The sequence below is a fragment of the Camelus ferus genome, chromosome 1 (assembly GCF_009834535.1).
Source record: "Camelus ferus isolate YT-003-E chromosome 1, BCGSAC_Cfer_1.0, whole genome shotgun sequence".
Classification (NCBI taxonomy): domain Eukaryota; kingdom Metazoa; phylum Chordata; class Mammalia; order Artiodactyla; family Camelidae; genus Camelus; species Camelus ferus.
The window spans coordinates 63,071,625-63,093,528 of NC_045696.1; the positions used below are offsets into that span (position 1 = coordinate 63,071,625).

Below are 21,904 nucleotides of genomic sequence, written 5' to 3' on the forward strand. Positions count from 1 at the left end.
TTATGTAGGTAATAGGTAGGGAAACATAATTTATCATCCAAACTAGGACACTTTTGAGAGTGAAAGGTGGCTCTGCTATAATTACGGGAGGACATCAGGCACCAACGAGGACTGTCCCAGGATCTGTGGTCATCCTGGCAGAGGCTCCTGTGGATCATGGTCTCCAGCGATGTAGAGCCTGGTGACTTCTATTAGTCTAAGGACCCTTTAAGATGAAAAACAAACAAGAAAGAAAACTCAGAGTACAATGGAAAGGAAAGGGTGATGTGATTTGAAGTTTTACTTGGCAGAAGTCTGGGAGGATCAGCACAGCTCTCTCACAGCGCTGCGAGTTTTCACTGATCATTTCACACTAATGCCAACCCCAACAGCTTGAGTTTACAGTACAGCTCAGCTTCGCCCCAGAGCACAGTCCCAAGCATACACACAGGAACGCGCGTGTGCACACACACACGCACAAACACACACAGAGTTCCGTCAGGACAAGAGGATCCTAAGTATTCCTGTGTGTACTCAATCCACATAGCATGTCTCCAAGGGTAACCCCAGAACTTCCACGTGTCTAGAAAACAGCCTAAAGAATCACTTTTAGAGGATTATGTCCATTTCAGGGACATCTATTTGAGAGGCAAATCAAATCATGATTGTAAATATTTGTGGAAAGTTTAGGGAAGAAGCGTGTATGTGTGTGTGTGTCTGTCTGAGTACAGAAAACTAATCACACTAGAAATACTGATCTGGACTGATCATCACATGCTGACAAAATGAATCCCAGTACAGAGAACAAATAAAACACAGCCGGTTGCCACACTCTCCAGCCACAGCTGATGGAAGAGACTGGGCTGCACATGGAGCCCGAGGCTCAGGTGGATATCCAGAGCTTCAGGTGGAAATTTAGCCCATAATCGTTCCACATAAAACGTGCCATTTAAACACCCACCTACTGTTTTCCTGTACTTAATAGATTACTTCTTCATTTTTGCCTGTTTTCCCTCCTTGGATCCTGGAATATGTCATGAAAAATGTCCCTGCCCGTGTACACATTCGCTCTGTGGAGGAGCCCCACTGAGGCTCACTCATTCCAACTGTGTTATTTCAATCTGAATATTCCAGCAGCCACCACTCCTTTCCTGCACGGTGCTTTACACAGAGCATTTACTCAACCAACATTTGGATTTTGAGCCTCAAAACAACCTGAGAGATAGCTGTTAAACTACCTCCATTTCCCAGAAAGAACTGGCCCCACGAGGAAACTTGCCCAAGGTCTAAGAGCTCATGTGTGGAGAAAACCAAGACTACAACCAGGTTTAAGCCCAGGTCTCTCTCAGTTATACCCACAGCCTTGCCCACAAGAATCCTACCTCCCACCATACCCTAGCCCCACCAATCACACATTTGCCAGGTAACATTGGACATTTGCTAAGACCTGGGTCAAAGGAATGAAGTGGCAGAGATACAATGTAAGACTAAAACCTCTTTTGACTTCATCAGTATGAACGCTTCCAAAAGGGTCTGCCCAGCCACGGGGTCTGCGAGCTTCCTTCATCAGCAACATGGCTACAGATGCGAAAGGAACAGCCCCACGTACCTTGGGGGCACCACACAGCTCATTCGGACAAGCAGTGTGGTTTGGCACAGAAGCACCTGATCACATGGTGCTCTTTTAAAGAGATGAGCTCTTCTCCTGGAAATCAGGTAGTGTGAGTGGTTGTCTCTGGGAATTAAGGACACTGAGGGCAAGTTGGCATGCAAAGGCTAAGAGAAGTTTATCTGCAGAAGAAGCCTTGGGGGACGGACAGACAGCAGCTGTGGAAAAGAACTGCTGATGGTTTTGTAGATCTTTAGGTGGTGCCTGGGAATCGTTTGCAAGCCCAGAACTGGCACACAGAACCAAGAGGGTTGAAACGTTTTATACAGAGACTAGTTAATAACTTAATGGCCGTGTACATAGCAATGTGTATGCAGGTGTATGTCTGTGAGGTATTAATGTTATTAATTTTCATAAAAGCTGGAAAGTAGCGGGTGGGGGCAGGAAATGCTATATCTCTGCAGAACCCAGTGGCCTTACCCATGCTCCCTCCTTGAACTCATGTGACCTTGGAAACATCACTTTCTCTTTGTGTATGAATTCAGACGTAAGAGAAATATGGCTTACGATGCTAGAACACCTGCAACGTTAGAAGAGGTATTCCCTGCACCACAATATTTCTTCCTGCCTTCTCTAGCTTCCTCCCATCGAAGTGACTGAAATTCTCTTATGGCTTGGCCTTTTATATCTCAAAGGCTTTTAATATTCAAGAGTCCCCTATTAAAATGTCAATTCCATGAAAAGGCCATTTAGGTAAGAATTTGGAACTCACTGTAGGCCAAGAAACAATAAATAGCTTGGGAGGCAAAAGTGTGGAAGGGAGGAGGGCCCTGCGATTCACCCACATACAGCCAGCCCACGTCACCAAGGAAATATGGCTCCCAGCGTTACCATTGAGGGTTCCTGAAAGGCAGCAGTGTGGCATCTTGGAAGGAGACTGGGAGGAAGTAGAAGCCTGAGTTCTAATCGTGGCTCTCTTATAAGCTCCTTGCAACACCTGAACAAGTCCTTTCCCTTCTGAGCCTCAGTGTCCTCATTTTAAAAGGAAGGGACTGGTCTAGAAGAGCGCTGAGTTTCCGTCTGAATCTCAGGCTCTCAGGGAAGGTAGACGATCTTGGTGTGAGCTGGTGACCTCTTGAGCCATTCATTGTTGGCTAATCCTGGAACAGAGGGGAGGGAAAATCCCCAACAGGCAGCAAAGAACAAATTCCCCTAGGAGAGGGAGGGATCTGGGATTGGGGAGGGTCCTGGAGCAGGGAGGAGTGAGCGGGGGTAGGGAAGCAAGCCCCAGGATGCCAACTCCCTCTTGTTCCCAGACTTGTTGAAGGTGAGTCCTGGTCTCCATCATTAGGAGAACAAAACACCATGCTGCCAGGTGCCCTCATGGCCTTTGATCAGACATATGGGCTCTGCCACATTTCCTTGGATAGGGGCTGGGTACCAAACTAACTCATCCCAACCCAGAAGATACAGGGAAAAGAGTGTAGGAATTGGAGTCAAGAGACCTGAATTCTGGCCCCAACTTGCTAAGTGATCTTAAGCAAGTTAATGTTCCCTTACCTGGCCCTTAGATTCAGTATCAGTCCACATTTTAGGACACACCATGGCCTCCAAGTTTTGAGGTAGTGAAAGAAATGCTAACAGGCATCTCCTGCTCTGGCTTGGCCAGGGGAACATCACCTCCGCATCAGACTCTGGTGAGGATCCAGGCCACCGTGAGTTCTAAAGATGAGCCCTGTCCCTGGAGCCCCAGACAGTTTCTAGCTTGCAGTCAGAGGTTCCTTCTATTCTTACCCACTAAGGGAACAGAAACACACTTGACCTTAACCTTTGCTCCTTCTTTAATTCAGAACATTAGTTTTGCTGTTATCAAATCCAACCCATCCATTTCACCTATGGGAATCCTGAGGCTAGTGAGGGAAAGTGACTTGACTGGGTCAATGCAGAGTCCAGATCACTTCAAGGCCTGAATCCAAGGCTCTTCCTACAGGCTTTCTGCCATACCACATTATATGAGCCTTCATATGGTGCAAATTACAGGGATTTGGGCAATAACCTTAGTGACTGCAATTCCATTCAAAGCCAAGTCCAAGTAAACCATCTTTCTCCAAACCAGAACCACCCCTCCCTAAGAAAGTCAGGGAAGTGCCAAGGAAAATCTTGAGAATTAATTCTACCTTATGGAGAGTTGAGGAATCAATTGAATACCAATCTTCCCTCCTTTCCAAACGTATAACCTTAAAACCTTGGCCCCTCCATCTGAGTGATGACCTTGAGCTTTATCAAGCTTCTAACCTGGAGAGATACCCCTTTACTCCTTCTTTAACATTTTCTGAGTACCTACTAGGTGCTGGGCTCTGTGCTAAGTGTGGTGAATCAGAGATGCCTGAAGTCGCAGCCTGTCCTCAGAGAACTCAGCCAACCAGAAAGGATACAGATGATTAATAAACATGGTGCAATGGAAAGAGCTCCCCCACCCTCCAACTATACCTGCTCTTCTAGGGCGAGGTCTTACCAGGCCAGATCTCAGGGGTGGAAGCGAGAGGAGACCAAGTTCCTCTGGGGGGTGCCACCCCACCCACTGAGAGCATCCTTGCCAGGAAGACAGACACCTGACCCCTCTACCTCCAGCATCGTGAAGCTAATAGACACTTATGCACACTTGGCGGTGGGAGTGGCATGTTGATGAATGGCATGAAGTTTATCATCCAGCACCCACCATGTATAAAATATAGAGGTACATAAGAAAAGGGGAAAACAGAATAATTCAACTGCCGGTAGCTGCCAGCCCAAAGCTAAAAATCTGGTTTTAAGTCATAGAAACTGGAGGAATGTGAAAAGAGCATGGGTTTAGGAGTTTGGACCCCTGGATCTTGGGGTCTCCAGGTATAACCGTGGGCAGGACATTACCCTCTCTGTGCCTCATTTGTTCATTTCTAAGTTGGGGAGCAGGGCCAGAGCATGCCCTAGAATTGCAGGACTAGTGCTAACAGATGACTGTGTGCTTAGTTTGTTTTTCCCTTCAAGTTTGGGCTTTCTTTTCTTTGATGTGATTAAAGTCTGAGCTAGTTTTGTGGGAAGGAGGAAAAATGAAGCCAGGATCAGGTGGGAAGCTGGGTCATCAGAGAAGCAGGAAGGGAATGATGTGTTACAGGAGGAAGTGGAGTGGGAGAGAGATGAAGAGGACAGGTAGGAAAAGGGGCGGTGGAAAGGGCAGCTCTCCCGGGGGGTTGGAAACAAGGACCTTTGCTGGTGTTACTGAACAGCCCTGGAGAGGTGAAGGAATGGATGCCAAGCTCCAGGGCCACTTAGCTATTCAAACTACCAAAATGATGGTTAGTCAATGCTGTTGAAATTGGGTCACTCCAAAACTGGTGGAAGGGGATGGGGGGAGGGAGAGCGCTGGTCTTAGGCACATTGTGAACATGGATGAGCCAATGAGAGCAGAAAGGACCCCAGGTTACAATAAAGCCAGATCCAGATGCAGCCAAGTGCAGAGAAACCTGGTGCCAAGAGCACAGAGCGCCCTGGCCCCAGTGGCCTCCTGCCCGCCAGGAGCCCTGAGTAGCTTCGCACGTGTCGGACTCTGCTCCCAGCCCCAGCCGTCCGCACACATTGCAAGCTCCATCACACATCACCTACCAGCGGATGCTAGGGCTGCCGACGCGTGCCACACGGAGGAAAGGGTTCTGCTCACTGCATTACTAACTCCTGTTAGAAACGGGGGCAACTGGCTCCTAATAGAATTGTTATGTTTCTCAGGGTCCTGGGTGACTCCAGTGAGGTTTCTTTTTCATCTCCAGTGTGATGCCAGGGGTGGATTCTACCAGCTAGTTCCCTCTCCTTTCAGAAGCAGATCCCTTAAAAGCAGCTCTGTCCCTGGGAAGCCATTGTGCTTTCTTAGTATAACAGAGCCTTTCTAATTTGTTTAAAATCTACTCTTCTGCTGACTGTGGGGCAGTGAGAGGGAGTTCTTCTTTCGGGAGGAGTGTGTGTGTGTGTGTGTGTGTGTGTGTGTGTGTGTGTGTGTCTGTGTGTGTAGAGCAGGGGTTCTCTGATACTAATAGTTGAGGGGGAATGTAATACTATTGTTTATTTTACACCACCCTACTCCTCCCTCCTTCTCCCGCAACACACACAACAAATTGTACAAATGAACATGTGATGTTTGTGCCGGGAGAGGTTGAGGACTATCTCTGTGGACGCAGGCAGCCAACCTCTGCAACCATCTCTCTTGCCGCCGGAAGTCACTTGTTTCTTCGTGCAGTCAGTGCTGCGTTGTTGGACACAGGGGACAACTTAGGCTGGGGAGGAGTGTGGCAAGGGTCTCACTGCATTTAAAGTACCATCCGGTTGTAAAGGAGAAACACGAGCCTCACCCTGCAAGACGGAAAAGCGGAGTTTGATGAGTAAAGCAGACCTCAGTGCTTTCTGGAATGTGTATTTCATCTACTTCGTTATGCGTTTGTCACACACTCTTTTCCCTCTGAGTGTTAGGAGTAAATTAGCTTTGGGATTTTTTTTTTCATTCAAAACATCTCTCCTTACACTAGTGATATCATCCCTGGAAGACTGAGATGTAAGAAGAGGTGAATCATGTATCACCTTCACCTCTCTTCTAGAGTTACATCAGCCAGAGCCCTGGGGTGCGGTGGGGATAAAAGCCAAAAAGCTGCGGGGAGGTAGGAGGGGAGGGGCGGGCAGCAGGGGGGAGGGAAAGAGGCAGCTAGTTCTTTTGCAGTCTTATTTTCTCCTTCTTTCTTAACCCCTAAACCCCCTTCCCTATTGATCAACCACATAACAGGAAAAATCAGGCTTTAAAGAGACAATTGCCTTATATTTAATGATGGTGTTGGTTTAAATGTCATTTGTCTGAACTTTCTGATCAATCACCATGCCCCCATCAGCCACAGAAGAAAGCCACCGGCATTCTCACTGGACACATCGGTTGGATTAAGAAGGAAGACCTGCAGACCCTGCCTCACCCCCAAGTAGAAGTCAAATAATCTTCACCCTGTTTCACATTCTCATCAATTTCAAGCAACAGAGGAACTTGGCGGGGCGTAGAAACAATTTGAAATGTGGAATCTAATCATGTAAAATAGTGACTGCCCACACAGTCAACCTTCCTGTCCTCTCTCTACCTGGGGGTTTGAAAATGTCATTCAGTAATGTGTATCTACGGTATTCAAGGAAAGAGACAGGGACCCTCAACCAAATCAAAATATAATACAAGATAAATATGAGATGCACCTTGTGCTCATCCCCTTAAGAAGTGACTCCGAATATTTTTTAATTTCCCACCTACCCACCCTTTGCTTTTTAAAGATTATCTTTTGCCTGAACTACTTCTGTTAATTAGGAAGAAAATCTCTCTCCCCACCCCAGCTTGCCCCCGCCCCACTTCCTCTATGGTTCCAGTGAATTCCAGACTCCTTAGGATCTCTGGGTCTAGCTGCTCAGAACATATTTATGATGAAAACAAAGCCAAGCCTCAGGACACCAGGGAAGGCCAGGAGCGCGATCCATTTCTACAACACTGGAAAAGGGGCCCATAAGGGCAAAGGGAAAAAAATCATTTGCAGAAGGCACAGTTTTGGCAGCATCTTATTACAGCTTCCAGCTGATCGGGTGGAGTCTAACTAAAGACATCTGTTTGGAGTTTACAACAGAAACAAACACACAGAAAGCCTGAAAACCCTAAGACACACACACAGACCAAGCTCTAACAGACTTTCTCCGCCTTGACCGCCACACCACGCTCCCACTGGGTCATGCTGGCTTATAGAAGGAAAGGAAATGGACTCTTTCACCCGCACCCCCCACCCCCACCCCACCTGCATCGAGACACGACCGGAACTTCTGACTTTCCTCTCTCCTTGATTTTCCTCCCAGTAGAAACAGAGATCATCTCACTCCTCAGAGAGCCCCACAGGAACTTCCTTTAGGTCTCAAGTTCGTCTTTAAAGCTCCTTGAGCTGTTTGTGAAGGAAAAAGTGAACCACAGAAAGAGGTGGTAAAACCTCAGAAGCCCTTGAAAGTCACCCCTCCTTAAGTAACCTCACAAGTCTGGGAATGAGGCACAGAACTCACCCGGCATCTCCAAGAATTAACTCAAAGAGGCCAGAAAAAGCCCACACTCACACAACTGAAAAAGTGAAGAATACGGGCCCAGCTGAGGACCCAGAGTTGCAAACGACCAGAAAGGCCCCAGACTATGCATAAAGTGAGTCCCCCTTCGCTCATCACCTCTGCAAAGGCCAGAGCCTGTCCTCCCACACCATCCCAGCCATGCTCACACCCTCTCCCCCAGCGCCCCCACAGCCAAGCATTTTCTGACGCAGTTCTAGACGCTCACCTGTTCTGTTCAATTTTCCTCTTTATTCTCTCCCCACTGGCGTGCAAACAGAACCAGAGCAGTGCTACTCTTAAAAAATAACAAAATGTTTTATACACATTTCTGTATATACAACTGAACAGCATTTTACATGTCCCTTTTGCACAGCAAAAGATATAAACATTCAACTCTGAGAACACAGTTATGTACAAAAAAATGTCAAAAATACTTCACAACAGTGCAAAAATATTTTACACAGTATCATGGAGTGAGACCTTTTGAGCAGGAGGAAGGTGTATGTGTTTCTAAAAGAAAACTCCTTTTTAAGATAATAGATGTCTTTAACTGTAAACAAAATGCAACTTTTTTCTCCCCCTCCCCCCCAAACAGTTATTTGAGGAATTTGGCAGGAATTTCAGGGGTCTGATTCTGAGGTAAACAACTCAAGCTCTTGCACCAAAAAGATTGGGGGCTAGGAGGTTGGCATTAAAGCCTCAAACATTGTGAGAGCAAATTCTTCTTTCTTTTTTTAAATGACATGTCAATGACAGAGCTAGGCCGCTCCCAGCTGGGGGACGGGGAGGAAGTTAACCCCTCCTCCTCAGGCCCCAGCTGCTCCACAAACAGGAAACTGGCCGGCAGGCACCTCACGCCTGCCGGGCTTTGCTAACACCAGCGGCCCTTCCCTTCCCCCGACCCCAGAGTGCTGCCTCTTTCCCCTTCTTTGTAGGGTTCCCCCGCCCCTGCACATCTCCGCATATTTCCGCGTGCAATCGGGGCCCCGCTTCAAACAGAGCCAAATGTAGAGAGGGGAGGCGGGTGTCTGGGCCTCAAGTGTCCCATTTCCCCTTTCCTGGGGGATGAGGGCGGTAAGGAGGTGGTGGAGAGACGGGTGGGGGTCACGTTGGGGCGCTAGGGGCGCGCACTGGACTTTGGTGGGAGCTCAGCCCGAGTGGAGCTCGTCTAGGCTGGCGCAGTCGTTAGAGCCCGACGGGTCTCCAGCGCTGGCAGTGGTGGCGTCCGGGCCCCCGCCTTCGATGGAGCTCTCGCTGCCGGTACTCTCGCCCGACAGAAGGCGAGTCACCCGCAAGTCGGCCTGTAGGCTGCGCACGTCGTTGCCGAAGCTGAGCTCTCCCAGATCGTTAATAAGCTGCGACAGTTCGGCCTTCATGTCGGAGGCGCTACCCAGCAGCAGAGGCGGCGGTCCAGCCTCAGGGCCATGGGAGACCCCTCCGCCCCCCAGCGCCTCCTCGCGGCCACCCTCCAGCGTGTCCAGCAAGTCCCCGCATTCGAAGTGCATGGTCACCACCAGCGCCCGCTGCTCCTCCTCGGCCTCATGCTCAGCCGTGACTCCTTCTCTGGCTCGATCCTTCTCCTCCTCCGGGCAGCCCTCGGTGTGCTCCTCTTCCTCTTCCTCCTGCAGCTCCTGCTCCTGCTCCTGCTGTTCGCCAAGCAGGTCCTCGGTGATGGAGCCGAGCTTGGGCGCGCTGCGGCTGCGCTCCACCGGCGGCTTGTAGCAGCAGGGTCCGTGCAGAAGCAGCTTGCGCAGCGGCACTAGCGGGATGGTGTGCGCGCCCACCAGCTCCTGCTGCTGGTGACGCGCGTCGTCCCGCCGCTTGAGCCTTTTAAACTCCGCTAGAGCATTGGCAGACGTCTGGTAGAGCAGCAGGGCCATAGCCTGCGCCTTCTCGGGCTTGGACACCAGCACCGCGTGGCACCTCAGCATTACCGCCTTGTGCTTGAGCTCGTGCCGGTACACCCAGGCGAAGACCTTGGGCAGCCGCGCGTCCGCCACGCAGTAGGTAACGCGGTGCAGCAGGTAGAGGTGGCCCGGGCGGCGCAGCGCGCGCTCCTCGGCGTGCACCATGCGGATACCCTGCGCACTCACAGTCAGCTTCATCTTGGTGCCCTGACGGCCCGCCTCGCTCTTGCTCCAGATCTTGCCCACCGCTAGGTCGGTGCAGCCGTCGCCGCGCGCCTGGATGGTGGTGGCATTGCCCAAGTAGAGCACAGTGTAAGTGGGGTCCTCACTAGTGATGTGCAGCTTCTTGCGCTTCGAGCGGAACATGCTGCCCACCCGGCTGAGCGCGCCTTCGGGGCACGCCCGCGCCAGCGAGCTGAGCGCGGAGTAGTGCAGGCTCACCGCGTAGCCCTTGGGCTTGGACGCCTGCCGTGGCGGCGCCTCGGCCAACAGCTCGAACTTGTGCTTCTTCCACGGCAGCATCTCCGGAGGGCGCCCCCGCGCAGCTGGGAGGCGGCGGCCGAGGGCCGGGTGCGAACCCGGCTGAGCCACCCGCCCTGGCCGGGCTCGGCCCGGGCAAGACTGAAAAATAAAACTCTGCTGGGAGTGGCCCAGTCGGAGGGAGTAGGGGCGGGGGAGTAAGGGGTGTATAGTGCTCCGGAACCCTGCCGAAAGAGGTAGGGGTAGAATTTTAAAAGAGAAGAAAATATTTAACTGCTAGAGTAGGAGGTGGGAGAAAAGGCGCACATAGATTTACCCCAGCGTGGGCAGGACGAGGGCAAACAAAATGAGAAAGACAGCGCAAGAGTGGAGCGGAAAATATCTTTAGAAAAAGAGATGAGCGCGTGCAAATAAATGAGGGAGCCCCAGCAAAAGCAGCCGGGATGGTGCGAGAATACGCAGGAACTCCTCGGCGAAGATGAAAAGGGCCCTCCTCTCACACTCACACAGTCCCCGGGGATAGGGCCACAAACGGCGGAAACTCAACCGCCGAGTGTGCCCAGGGGCCAATGCTCCCCACCTCCAAGGAGTGCTGGAGGCAGAGAGCCCCTCGGCTGAAAGAGTCCCAGAATCAGCTGCTTGCCCCAAGTGCGCTCAGTTGGTGGGTCCGGCTGGCCGCGGCGGGCCCCGCGCAGCAGTCCCGCCGTGGCTCACTGCATCTTCGCTCCGGCAGGACACCGGGGACTCGGGCTTGGCCGGTTCACGGTCCAGGCTGGCTCGGCCAGGGCAACGCGAGGCTCCGAGGGCCGGGCGCGCGCATGGTCGGCTCCGGGGACTGTCACTACCTCATTTCTTCCCTCTGGAGGGTGTCCGACTCCACTCCCGCGATCCCCTCGCTCCGCTGCCCGCCTTTGCAGCGCGCCCCCTCCGGTGTCGCGAGCGGTAGCCACCTCGCCAGCTTCACATCCTTGCTGTCCGAGAGGAAGATCTCGGGTAAATATAGGCCGGCGCGAACCATTCGCCGAGCGGGGATAGGGGAGGAGTGGAGAAGAGGATCCGTTTCAGGCTCCGACGCCCCACGGATTCTTGGTCTCTTAAAGAGATCAGATTGCAGCCACTGGTCTAGGGAAAGAGGAGACCGATTCAATCTGGCAAATACATCCCAAATTTACCAGCATCTCTTTTATCTACAGAAATCGCCAAGACCTGGGGTTACCCCGCGGGAAAAGCCACTTGAATTCTGATACTCCACCCCCAGGCTGAATTGCAACCTCACTGAATAAATGTATGTCTCTATCGAAACTTCTGGGGGAGGTGGTGGAAGGTGGGATTTAAACTATAATTTAATATGCAAAAAGGTTGGAGAAGTAGTGATTCTTTCCGTGTGTGATAGCTTTCTGAGAATAACTGGGTGCTGTTTTTTTTTTTTCTTTTTCAGAATTTTATTCTATTAAAGAAAATAAAGAAGAGCAAACACACCCCGAGACTTATCTTTCACTACCTTGGAGCCATTTCTCCACAGGTAAAGAGCAGGAAGTGAAAAGAGAAATGAGTGGTAATAAGACGATTGGAGGGAACACTGTAGTATATAGTTGATTTTAAAAAGGTGCTTCCAGCTCCGAACCCCCAGTAGTGTCCCCTTCTTGGGTCAGGTCTCAAGGTAGAGCAGTTTTCTGAGATGTATACAATTTCTAAGTAATGCTTGTGTGTGGTTAGAACTCAGTTTACTTCGCAAGCCAGTCATTCAATTTTATTACAGCATTGTCACATTATGGATAAGAATTCCTAGTAAAAATTCAAATGACATTTTTTTATTTGTGTCAAATAATGCCTAGCCACCCACTACCAGGAATGATTAGCACTAATCATTCTCTTCTCTTGTGTCAGCTGGACAATGTTGCTTTAATCATCTGACCAGCTTGACCTTTGGCTTGTTAACTCATTTCTGGGCTCTTGGAATAACTGGCTTGCCTCTGTGGTCTGCTCAGTCAAAGCAAAAACACTTCAAGCTGGAATGTGTGATATGTCCAGATGAGACCCTGCATCAAAGTCTCAGAGTCATGGGTGCTGAGTTTCAATTTAACTAACTTTCCTGAGTACCTTTGGGTACCAGGCCCTGAGCTGGGAGCAGACCCAATTCCTGTCTCCCAGAAGCTCCCATTCCAATGAAGGATGTAAACTCCACCCAATGCTGGGCTTCCACTGGAATGTAGATTCTATGAGAGCATCCTATATCCCCCAGGGCCTGATACAAATGGGCACTACTTAATTGTTGAATGAATGTATGAAATATGGATGTGAACAAGAAGACAGAGTGGCTAAATGCCCTGAGAAAGACCTAAAGTACTATGAGAAGCTGGAATAAAGGTTCTTTGTGACTAAGAAAATCAGAGCAGTTTCCACAGAAGTGGTGATGTTTGTAGAACGAAGAGGGTTTTGCCAAGCAGGGAAGAATTAAGGGGCTTTCCAGATATAGAGAAGAGAAAGATTATAAAATATAAAAATGGATGCAAATGTGCAGTTGAAGATGGCATTTAATGATTGTAACAATGAAATAAGAAAATTTCCTGATCAAACAAGGAAGTTTCCTGATCAACCTTTCCCCTCTCCTAGTCTCTGAAGGAAAGAATGTCCTTTTGATGGTTGGCTGGCCCCAGAGTGCCATTAGACCAGAGCTATAATGCCTTACTCCTCAGCTGCTGATGGGTTAGTGGAGACACTGTATTGGAATGAGCTGACTAGGACTATAATAGGCCATTTAGACTGAGGTTAATTCTTCTTCTGCTCACATTTCTGGAATATCTTGCAATGGCAATGCAGTAGATGGCATATGCTCCAAACAAACAAACAAAATCTAATAAAAATCACATCAAATTAACCTGTGCTGTGACTTTTAGCTGGTCCATAATCTCAAAGTCTAAACTCTACAAAATTTGACGTCATGTTCAAGCAGTTAATATTTCCAAATTACTTGGAGGTCCAAGGGTCAGAAGGGTTTGGGGAGGAAGAAAGAGGAGGGACCAGGGATGGGAGCTAGGGCTGGTCTCAGCCTCTGCAAGAGGCACGTGCTTGGGCTTCATGCAGTGACAGGTGACAGGGAAACTAGTGGACCACAGCAGCAGGGAAGACTCCACTGGTGGGCCAGGCTTATCAGAGGAGCGAGAGTGTCAGCCCCAGATGCACAGGCCCACAGAGCTGTTCCTGTGGACGGGTTTCTGCCATACCTGGACTACCTTCTTAATAAGACTTCTTTCAACCTGAGGAAGACAGAAGAGTTTAAGCAAATGTGAACACTCCAGTGTGGGAGTTACACTCTGTCCTTGTACTCAAAGACATGAGAATGGTGGCGGGAGGGGGGTGCGTACCAGGCTGTCTCCTGGAGTCCTGGGTCTGGGCCAGCCTCTGGGGCCCACCACACCTTGTGGAGAAGCTGGTCACCCCCTTGGAAAGCACACGTTGCAGCTGAGGCTGCATTCTGTCAACTGGGAAAGCCGGCAGCACCACTGATGAGTCCAGACCACAGATCTGAGATCAGAGCAGTTCCAGAATAGACCTCAGTAAAGTTGGCTGGAAAGGGCTTAGAAACTGCATGGGACCGCAGACTGACTGCAGTTGTTTTTTATGACACTGCCCCATCTACTGGTGTCAGGAAGGAATGACACTTGGTGAGATGGTTTCTCGTACAACCAGATAAGCCAGCAGTTAGATACACAGTCAGGTCACAGCTGGAAAGAAACCCAGCGTCTAATGTAACATCTGAGAGTCAGCCTTTTAGCTCACAGGCAGCTTTCTTACTGGCTGTCTCCTAACTTATTTCTTGCATAATACCCCTCCCCCTTGGCTCCCCTTCCCCCAACATCCTATTGAATGAACACTGGCTTCAGAGATGACAGATGATGTATCCAGGACCTTTAAAGTCATTCACCAAATATTTGTTGAGCGTCTACTGTGGATGTGATACAGTTGCTGGGGATCCTGTACCAAAGAAGACAGACAGGTCTTTGCCCTCATGGGATTTCTATCCTATGGGGAGGCAGATAATAAGCAAACAAATAACTAATAAAAATCAGACAGTGATAAATCTCTAAAGAAAAGAAAGCAGTGTTGGGAGTGGAAAGTAGCCAATTTAGACAGCATAGTGAGGGAAGGCATCTCCGGGCAGAAACCTGGATGAGATGAAGTCAGCCGGGCAAAGATATGACAGGAGAGCTTTCCAGCCTGTGCCAGCCAACAGGCTAGTCACTGGCCACATGTGTCTAATGAGCACTTGAAATGGACTTGGTCCAAATTGAGATGTGATGCAAGCATGAAATCCATTCCGGATTTTAAAGACTTAGTAAGATTTTAAAAATGTAAAATATCTCAATAATTTTATGGTAAATTGAAAGATAATATTTTGGCTGTATTAAGTTAATAGAATATATTATTAAAATTAATTGTGCCTGTTTCCTTGTCTTTAATGTGGCTACTAAAACATTTCAGACTATACATATGGACAGCTTTGCACTAGGCAAAAGGCACAGCCAATGTGAAGGTCCCAAGGTGGGAATGCCTTCAGCGGATTTGAGGACTCCTTCTAGCCCTCTTCTTTCCTGACTCCTATCACATCAGTTATTTAACCTCCTCAAGACCTCCAGGATCTGCATCAGTATTCCTTACAGAGTAAGGAATCCCACCCCTAAATCAGAATTTCTGGAGTTGGGGGCTGGGAGTCTACATGCCTAAACTCCTCCATGATTGACCAGATAGTAAAGGTAGAGGAGCCCTGCCCTAGCCCGCTTCATTTTTCACACTATCAACTTCTCCCTAGCCTCTTACCCTTGCCCTCCTCCCCATCCAAGACCTTGTGGGTGAGCATCAGGTCCACAATTCCTGTGCACCACATCCCCCTCATCCCTGGACCACTACCACAGTCTCTGTGCTCTGCTCCTGGAGCTGGACCACTGAGTATAAGCCTTGACACACTCTGACCCCTCCTATGAGCAGCAGAATTATGACCCCCCAAAATACATTTATATCCTAATCCCAAGAACCTGTGAATATGTTATAGTACCTGGCAAAGGGGAAGGGAGGTTGTAGATGGAATTAAGTTTGCTAAACAGCTGACCTTGAGAAGGGAGAATCTCCTAAATTATCCAGACGGGCTTGATGTAATCACCAGGGTCCTTAAAAGTGAACATGAAGACCTCAAAAACATCACGCTTAAGTGAAAGAGGTAAGACACAAAAGGTCACATACTGTATGAGTCCATGTATATGAACCACCTGGAACGGGTGAATCTATAATGAAGAACACAGGTTGCTGGTTTCCAGGGGCTGGAGGGTTGGAGGAAGAGGGAGCAAGTCCTTAATGGGTATGGGCTTTCCTTCTGGGGTGATGAAAAGGTTTTGGAACTAGATGGAGATGGTGGTTGCACAATATTGTAAACATACTAAATACCACTCAGTTTCTCCCTTTAACAAGGTTACTTTTATGTTATACAAATCTCACGTCAAATTTTTTGTTAATGAAAAGAGGCAGAAGAGAGGGTCAGAGTGGTATAATGTGAGACGGACTCCACTCTCCCTTGCTGACATTGAAGATGGAGGAAGGGGCCACGGGCCAAAGGATACCGGCAGCCTCCAGAAGCTGGGAAAGGCACAGACAAATTCTCCCCTGGAATTTCTAAACAAATAGGCCCTACCAACACCTTGATTTTTGCTCAGTCGGTCCTGTGATGGACTTCTAACCTCTAAATTGTAAATTTATGTTGCTTTAAGTCAAGTTTGTGATAATTTGTTACAGCGGGAATACACCTTCCATCCAGCTGTCTGTTCCTCTGCCACTCCCCTCGATGAGCACCCTGAATCCTCACCACTTCCCAAAGCCACCCACTCCCCATCAGAGCCAAGCAGAGGACCTGGTGTTCCCTAAAAAACAAAACAAAACAACAACAAGAAAAAAACTGAGGTAGTTAGAAAAACATTAACTGGATGACAACCCCAGTGAACCCAGTCACTTAGCCACATCAACACCCATTCCCACCTCTTTCCTCTGGGCTCAAAAGTGTCTCTCTGCCTGCCCCCCTCAAATCCATTCTCCACACTGTTACCAAACCACAGAGCTGACCTTGTACTTCTTCCCATTGTAACCACATCGTGGCTTCCCATCAACCACAGGTTACAGCCCCAGCTTTGAGTACAACACATGAGATTGTCCGAGTCTGACCGCTGTCCACCTCTGCAGCCTCACTAGTCACCTCTCCTGGCCTCATCATTTATTCTCCAGCGATAGCCTGTGCTTTTCTGTGCTCGTGAGACTATTTCTTGTCTTCTTGTGGTTGTTTGTGTGGTTCCATCTAACTGGAATGGCTTCCTCCTGCCATGTCCCTTGGCTGACCCTGACTCATTTTTAAAGAGCCAGCTCGGGTACCATCCTCTCCAGGAACATGTTCCAAGATCTCTTACTCTTCTCCATTGCCCCTTGTGTGCATCTCCACCTCAGCGCTGTCTTTAACTCTCTGCCTCCCTCACTAGACTCTGAGCAGTGGTTTTATTTAATTCATCTTTCCGTCCTCAGCTCCTAGCACAAGGCTGGCCACTCCATCAGTATACAATAAATGTTTGTGGGATGGTTGTTAACTGTATGTCTGTTTTCATATATGCACAGACCGGCAGACCTGGAAGGGCCCTTCAGGATAATCTAGTCAACCCCTCAGTTTTACAGACAGGAAGTTGAAACCCTCAGAGTACACTCCTTTTCCATACAGTTACTTAGGGGCCAAGCCAAGATTAGATTCCATGGGGCCTGACTCTCAATTCAGGCACTTTCCTTCAGCTAAACATAAAGACGAAGGCTTTGCAACACATGAATGTGTGGAACACACATTTTATGTTCTCTCCCTTCGATGAAGGGCTGTGTTTAGGGGCTCAGGGGTTCATTGGGTGGACTGGGCAGAAGCTGCCCTCATCAATCAAACATATGTCTCCTGGTGAGCTGCCACTCACTGGGCCCCTTGATGAAAAGTCCCCTTGTATTGGCTTTCATGCCACCAAAGAGGTTAAAGGCAAGTGTGACTGTCATGGGATCTACACGATGGGACTTTGGTCCCCCTAGTGGTGGAGAGCTCACCCAGGTCCACAAGAGTCTGGTGGCCCACTAGGCTCCTCTGCTCTGCCCAGGAAACCTCGACCTCCCTGGGGTTTTCACTCCCAAAACAAGGAGAGCTGTGACAGTTCTTATTTCTCAGGAAATAGTATAAAGAAGCACAAGTAAAGTCAAAAGTGTGTGGTAATTACTTAGAGATTTTCAAATGGAGGGTAGAGAGGATATGATGCAATGTGCGTTTCAGTTTGTCTCTTGGTTTTGAACTTCTCTGTGGGCCCCTGGGCCTGACAAATCTTTAGCTAGGCTGTGCAAAGAGCTGGCAAAGTTATCTGCTGTTCAATCACACACTTTAACTGCGCTGGCCTCTCCCCACTGAGTGCTGGGTGGATGCACATGGTCTCACCCTTCAGGAGGTATAATCCAGTATTCATTGCTTCAGAGGAAGTGCTTCTGGTCTGCTGGAGGGGGTAAAACATAGGGCTAAATGGGTTTGATCTGAGATAGGGGAGGCTGAGCTTAACAAAGTGTTCTGGGGCCTCAGAGGGAAAAAGACGTTCTAGCTGAACAGGGCAAGACCAGGGACCTCTTCCTGGAGGGGGTGGGCTTCAGGCTTTACTGATTGAACCTGGTGGGGGTGTATAGCTCAGTGGCAGAGCCCATGCTCAGCATGCATGAGGTCCTGGGTTCAATCCCCAGTACCTCTATTAAGAGAAAAATGTTTTTTAAAAAGACACTAAAAATATAATTTTTTTAAAAGAGCCTAAAATCAAGACTCTTTAGTTTCTCCCTATTTATTCTAGTTCAGCTTGCCTTGTGTCTACTCAGAACAATCTTCTCTCCTGTCCCCATGGCAGTCTTTCACATAAATAGAAACGGCCCTCCACGCCTTCTCCTGAGACTAGTCACACTTCCTTCACCTTTTCCTCATTCCCTCACCATCCAAGTTGAAATGCTAACATCATTAATGCATTTATTAGAGTGATTTAAGGGGAGGGGCCACAGTTAAGAGACAAAAAGTAAAGTCCCAATGGTCAGAAGGCCCTCCCAGTGGGTTAGAGTCTAACTGGCTGTGTTGTTCACGGGTCCAGCACTGCCTTGAGCTATTCAGCCTTGAACAAATCCCTGTTGCAGGATGATCGATCACTCACTCAGGGGGCAGGGAGTCTGTCCAATGCTGAATCCCCAGAGCCAAGCGATGAATGAATGAATGAGAAAAACCTGGCACTTTCCATCGGCAGATTTCAGAGCTGGTGATTGTTAATTCTCCTTGAAGCCTTCTTTTCTTCCCTGAACTTTATTAGGTCTCAATTTCTGCAACTGAATGTTCAGAAAAGTAACAGTGCCCTTTCTCACTTGACTGTTGTGAGGAAAAAAAAAATAATTTCAAAGTCATCTGTGAATCAAAGACCCCAGATATCCCACAAATAACTACAAAATTTGGGGGGGAATGCATAGGTTCAAACACAGCATATGTAGGATCCTGTAGCCTCTACCCCAAAACAAGATGTCCTTGACACGTTTCGTTGCCCACGCAATAACTTACACAAGCAAGTAAGCAAGCAATGTTTGATTGAAGTGACTCAAATTAATCATTTATGATCACCACAGAGAAAGGGCTGCTGAACTGCTGAAACTCGCGTACATGTGCACATCCACCCGCTTCAACAGGGATAAACTGAGAATCGCAGATAATCAAAGGGAGTTTCCCCACTGATTCAGTGACACTGCGGAGACTGCCAGACTTCCATTTTCACAACTCTCAGCCTTGTGCAAACTGCTTTAATGTGGAAGAAGGTGGTGTAGAAAATGGGAGAGAGGGAGGGGCAGGGCTGCAAGCTTACCTTGGAACAATTTTTCTGCCACCCGACACATTGTTGGCCAAGGAGTGAAAAGAAAACCAAAACAGAAACCCACCCACTCACTGTTCTCCCTCCCCAGAGAGACGTGGGGCCCATAGGCATAGCAGTGTGGAGTTGGAGAGCAGAAAACTACTGAAGATTCTTTCCTGGGTGTGGGTTTTTGGGGCTTGAAAAACCATTTGTTGAATCACAGTAAATCAAGTATCATGCAACATCATGAATGAGGAACACTCCATGTTGCTATTTGGAAGCTGAATATGAGGCTTCCAATCCCCAAATCAGTGCAACCTCCTCCAGCGGTCAGCTATTCAGAGAATCTTGGCTTCAACAGAAGGTCTCAGCTATGTGGGGAATCAGGAGGACCTGACCAGTCTGACAGATACAAGCCTGATGGATAAGCACTTCCACTGTCATGACCAAGAGATGTGGGGAGTTTGGCTGGGTTGTGTTGTTCCCTGAAGTGTGTAGGTGGAACGGCTTCTGCAGTTAGAGGGCGAGGACTGGGCTGACTCATCTTTGCAACCCCCTCACTCGGGGCAAGCAGCCAGCACCTAGCCCCACCCTTCACCACCACCCTCATCACTTGCCCCTCATCTCACTTTGTCCCTCTGAATCTGGATCCCATGATCTTGTCTCATGGGCATCCTCAATCCCCCTTCCTCCTCCTTGCCTTTCTCACTGAGCTAGCCTCATAATCCCTCAAAATGGGCCAAGTGTACATCTGGATTCTCACCTGCATTGTCCAGTTGTTGGGGAAAAAATTGTTCAGTTGTGAAAATGGGTACCCCACAAAGTACTAGGCAATGATCTTGCAGAATTATCTCACTTGCTACCTCTGCAGGACAGGAACTAGTATTATCCACATTAACCAGATAAGAAAACTGAGGCTATCCACATTAACCAGATAAGAAAACTGAGGCTCTGTTAGTTCTTTTTTAATACTAGATTTGAGGAGCATCTTGCGGGAAATAGAATTATTTATGCTTTACTTATTTGTCAGCAAAGAATGTTGCTCCCATTAAAGTTTAATCTTACTTCGTCAGTGTCTTTTTGATGCCCCACCCATCCTGATCAAATTATCACTTTTGATTTGGTCAAGATTTTTTGGAGCCCACAAGAAGAATGACAATAGAAATCCAAAGTGTCTTCCCTAAATCTCTGAAAGTGACAAAATACCTGGAAAAAGAAATGATGGTGAAGTCCTAAGTTTCTGACTGAGCTCTAGGAATGAGATGCCAGGTTTCTTTATATCACTAAAATATAAAATTCATTTAATCTTACTTTATGAGTTAGTTTTATCTTTAACCACTCAGCTCCAAGAAAATGCCAGAAACTGCTGGCTCATTCTCTTTCATGGGTTTTCTCCATTTCTTACATCTAGAGATTATGTTCAGGTTTGGTTTTTTTTTTTAAGATACACTGTTTCTAAGTTGAGAAATGGGGAAAACCATGTTCTGATATATTCCTTGGCTAATCTGTGAGCACTGCCTTCCCAAAGCCTTGCCAACTACTACATGGCTTGTCAGCAATCCTTTGGGTGTTTCCAAAAATTCACTCCAATTCAGTAAGAGTCAGCAGTAGGGTGTAGCACACAGCGTGGCTCTGCAGGGAAACCAGAGCTGGGTGAGTGATAAAGGTCCCAACTCTACCTGACCCAAACTTGCTGTAACTGACTTTTAGCCAGTCCACTCCAATGCCTTCATCTTCACCAGAATAGAGTGGACTTCTCTTGCTACTCAGAGTGGCCTGTGGGCCAGACCAGCATCATCAGCATCACCTAGAAATGTGTTATAAGTACGGAGCGCCAGCCCCACCCTACCTTGTCAATTAGAATCTGCATGTTAGCCAGATTCCCAGAGGCTTGACATGCCCATCCAAGTTGGAGAATAACTGGGTTATAAAATACTTGCCAACAACCCTCATTCTCCCATTTCCGCAGGAACGAATAAAACGGTGAGGACACTTGGGTTTGATGCCTGACTCCGAATATGTTCCATCTCTGACTTGGGCAAGCTAATTCCTTTCTGAGCATCGCAACCTTGAGGTGGTTCTCCTGAATAATGAGAATGGAGGTAAGACGCCCAACACCCACACACCTCTAGCCGACTTTTTATATTCCCATTATAGGGAAACCTAACAATAAAGTGAGGAACAAAAGCCAGGCTGCAGAAAGTGGAGCCCAATCACTGTTTTCTCATTATTTTAATTCACAGGAAATTTAAATACAATTCTAGGTGGAACTTTTAATATTTTTTAATTATTATTTTTTAAAAAGCATTTAAGTCAGATCCCTTTGGCTTTCCTTGCAACCTTGCCAAACTCCTTCCATTCCGAACTCCCATCCTGGCAGGGACTCTTCTCTCCAATTCGCAGCTAGGGAAGACTAAGTAAACAAAAAGCTGTTCAGTTGCTGGGCTTGACAGCCGACAGGCCACACCTCAGAACTCGGGCGGAAAACCTAACGCCAGGAAGCAACGCCCTCTAGCGCAGCGGGAACACCCTTCACCCCGGTCTCCGCCCTCTTCTGGCGAAGGCAGCCAGGAGGCGGGGCTAGGGGCGCGAACAAGGACGGCCACATTTTCCAGGTCTCCTAGTACCACCCCGGACGCTAAAGACCGACGCACAAATTTGGAAGGTACCATTCTTTTGATTTGATCACATTATCTAAATTTGAGATATTCTTGGGAATATATACGTAGAAACTACCTTCCCAGACCATTTTACATTTCTTTTCTATAGTAGTGGCAAATGTGAGATATATAAGTGGAAATTTGAGGCAAATCTTTCTGTTTCCCTTCAACTTCGGGCCTTTACTACTTGGGCTCGCTCATACGTCACTTCCGAAGATCGTG

At 48.3% G+C, this 21,904-nt stretch overlaps 1 protein-coding gene and 1 long non-coding RNA gene across 2 annotated transcripts; both read right to left on the reverse strand.

Moving 5' to 3' along the window:
• Window positions 1-5,663: 5,663 nt before the first annotated feature.
• LOC116664205 lies at window positions 5,664-7,940 on the reverse strand. The gene is made up of 2 exons (XR_004320605.1): window positions 7,426-7,940; window positions 5,664-5,968 (listed from the first exon to the last, which is right to left on the reverse strand). It is a non-coding gene; the product is annotated as an uncharacterized LOC116664205 (long non-coding RNA).
• A 7-nt stretch (window positions 7,941-7,947) lies between these two features.
• Window positions 7,948-11,092, reverse strand: FAM43A (family with sequence similarity 43 member A). Its single transcript, XM_006178961.3, has one exon. It carries the CDS (start codon window positions 10,147-10,149, stop codon window positions 8,869-8,871), a length of 1,281 nt encoding a protein of 426 aa, XP_006179023.2. The 5' UTR covers window positions 10,150-11,092; the 3' UTR covers window positions 7,948-8,868.
• Between the last annotated feature and the right edge of the window lie 10,812 nt (window positions 11,093-21,904).

Coding starts and splice junctions, on each gene's coding strand:
- FAM43A (XM_006178961.3), bottom strand. CDS start 10,149: ATGCTGCCGTGGAAGAAGCACAAGTTCGAGCTGTTGGCCGAGGCGCCG.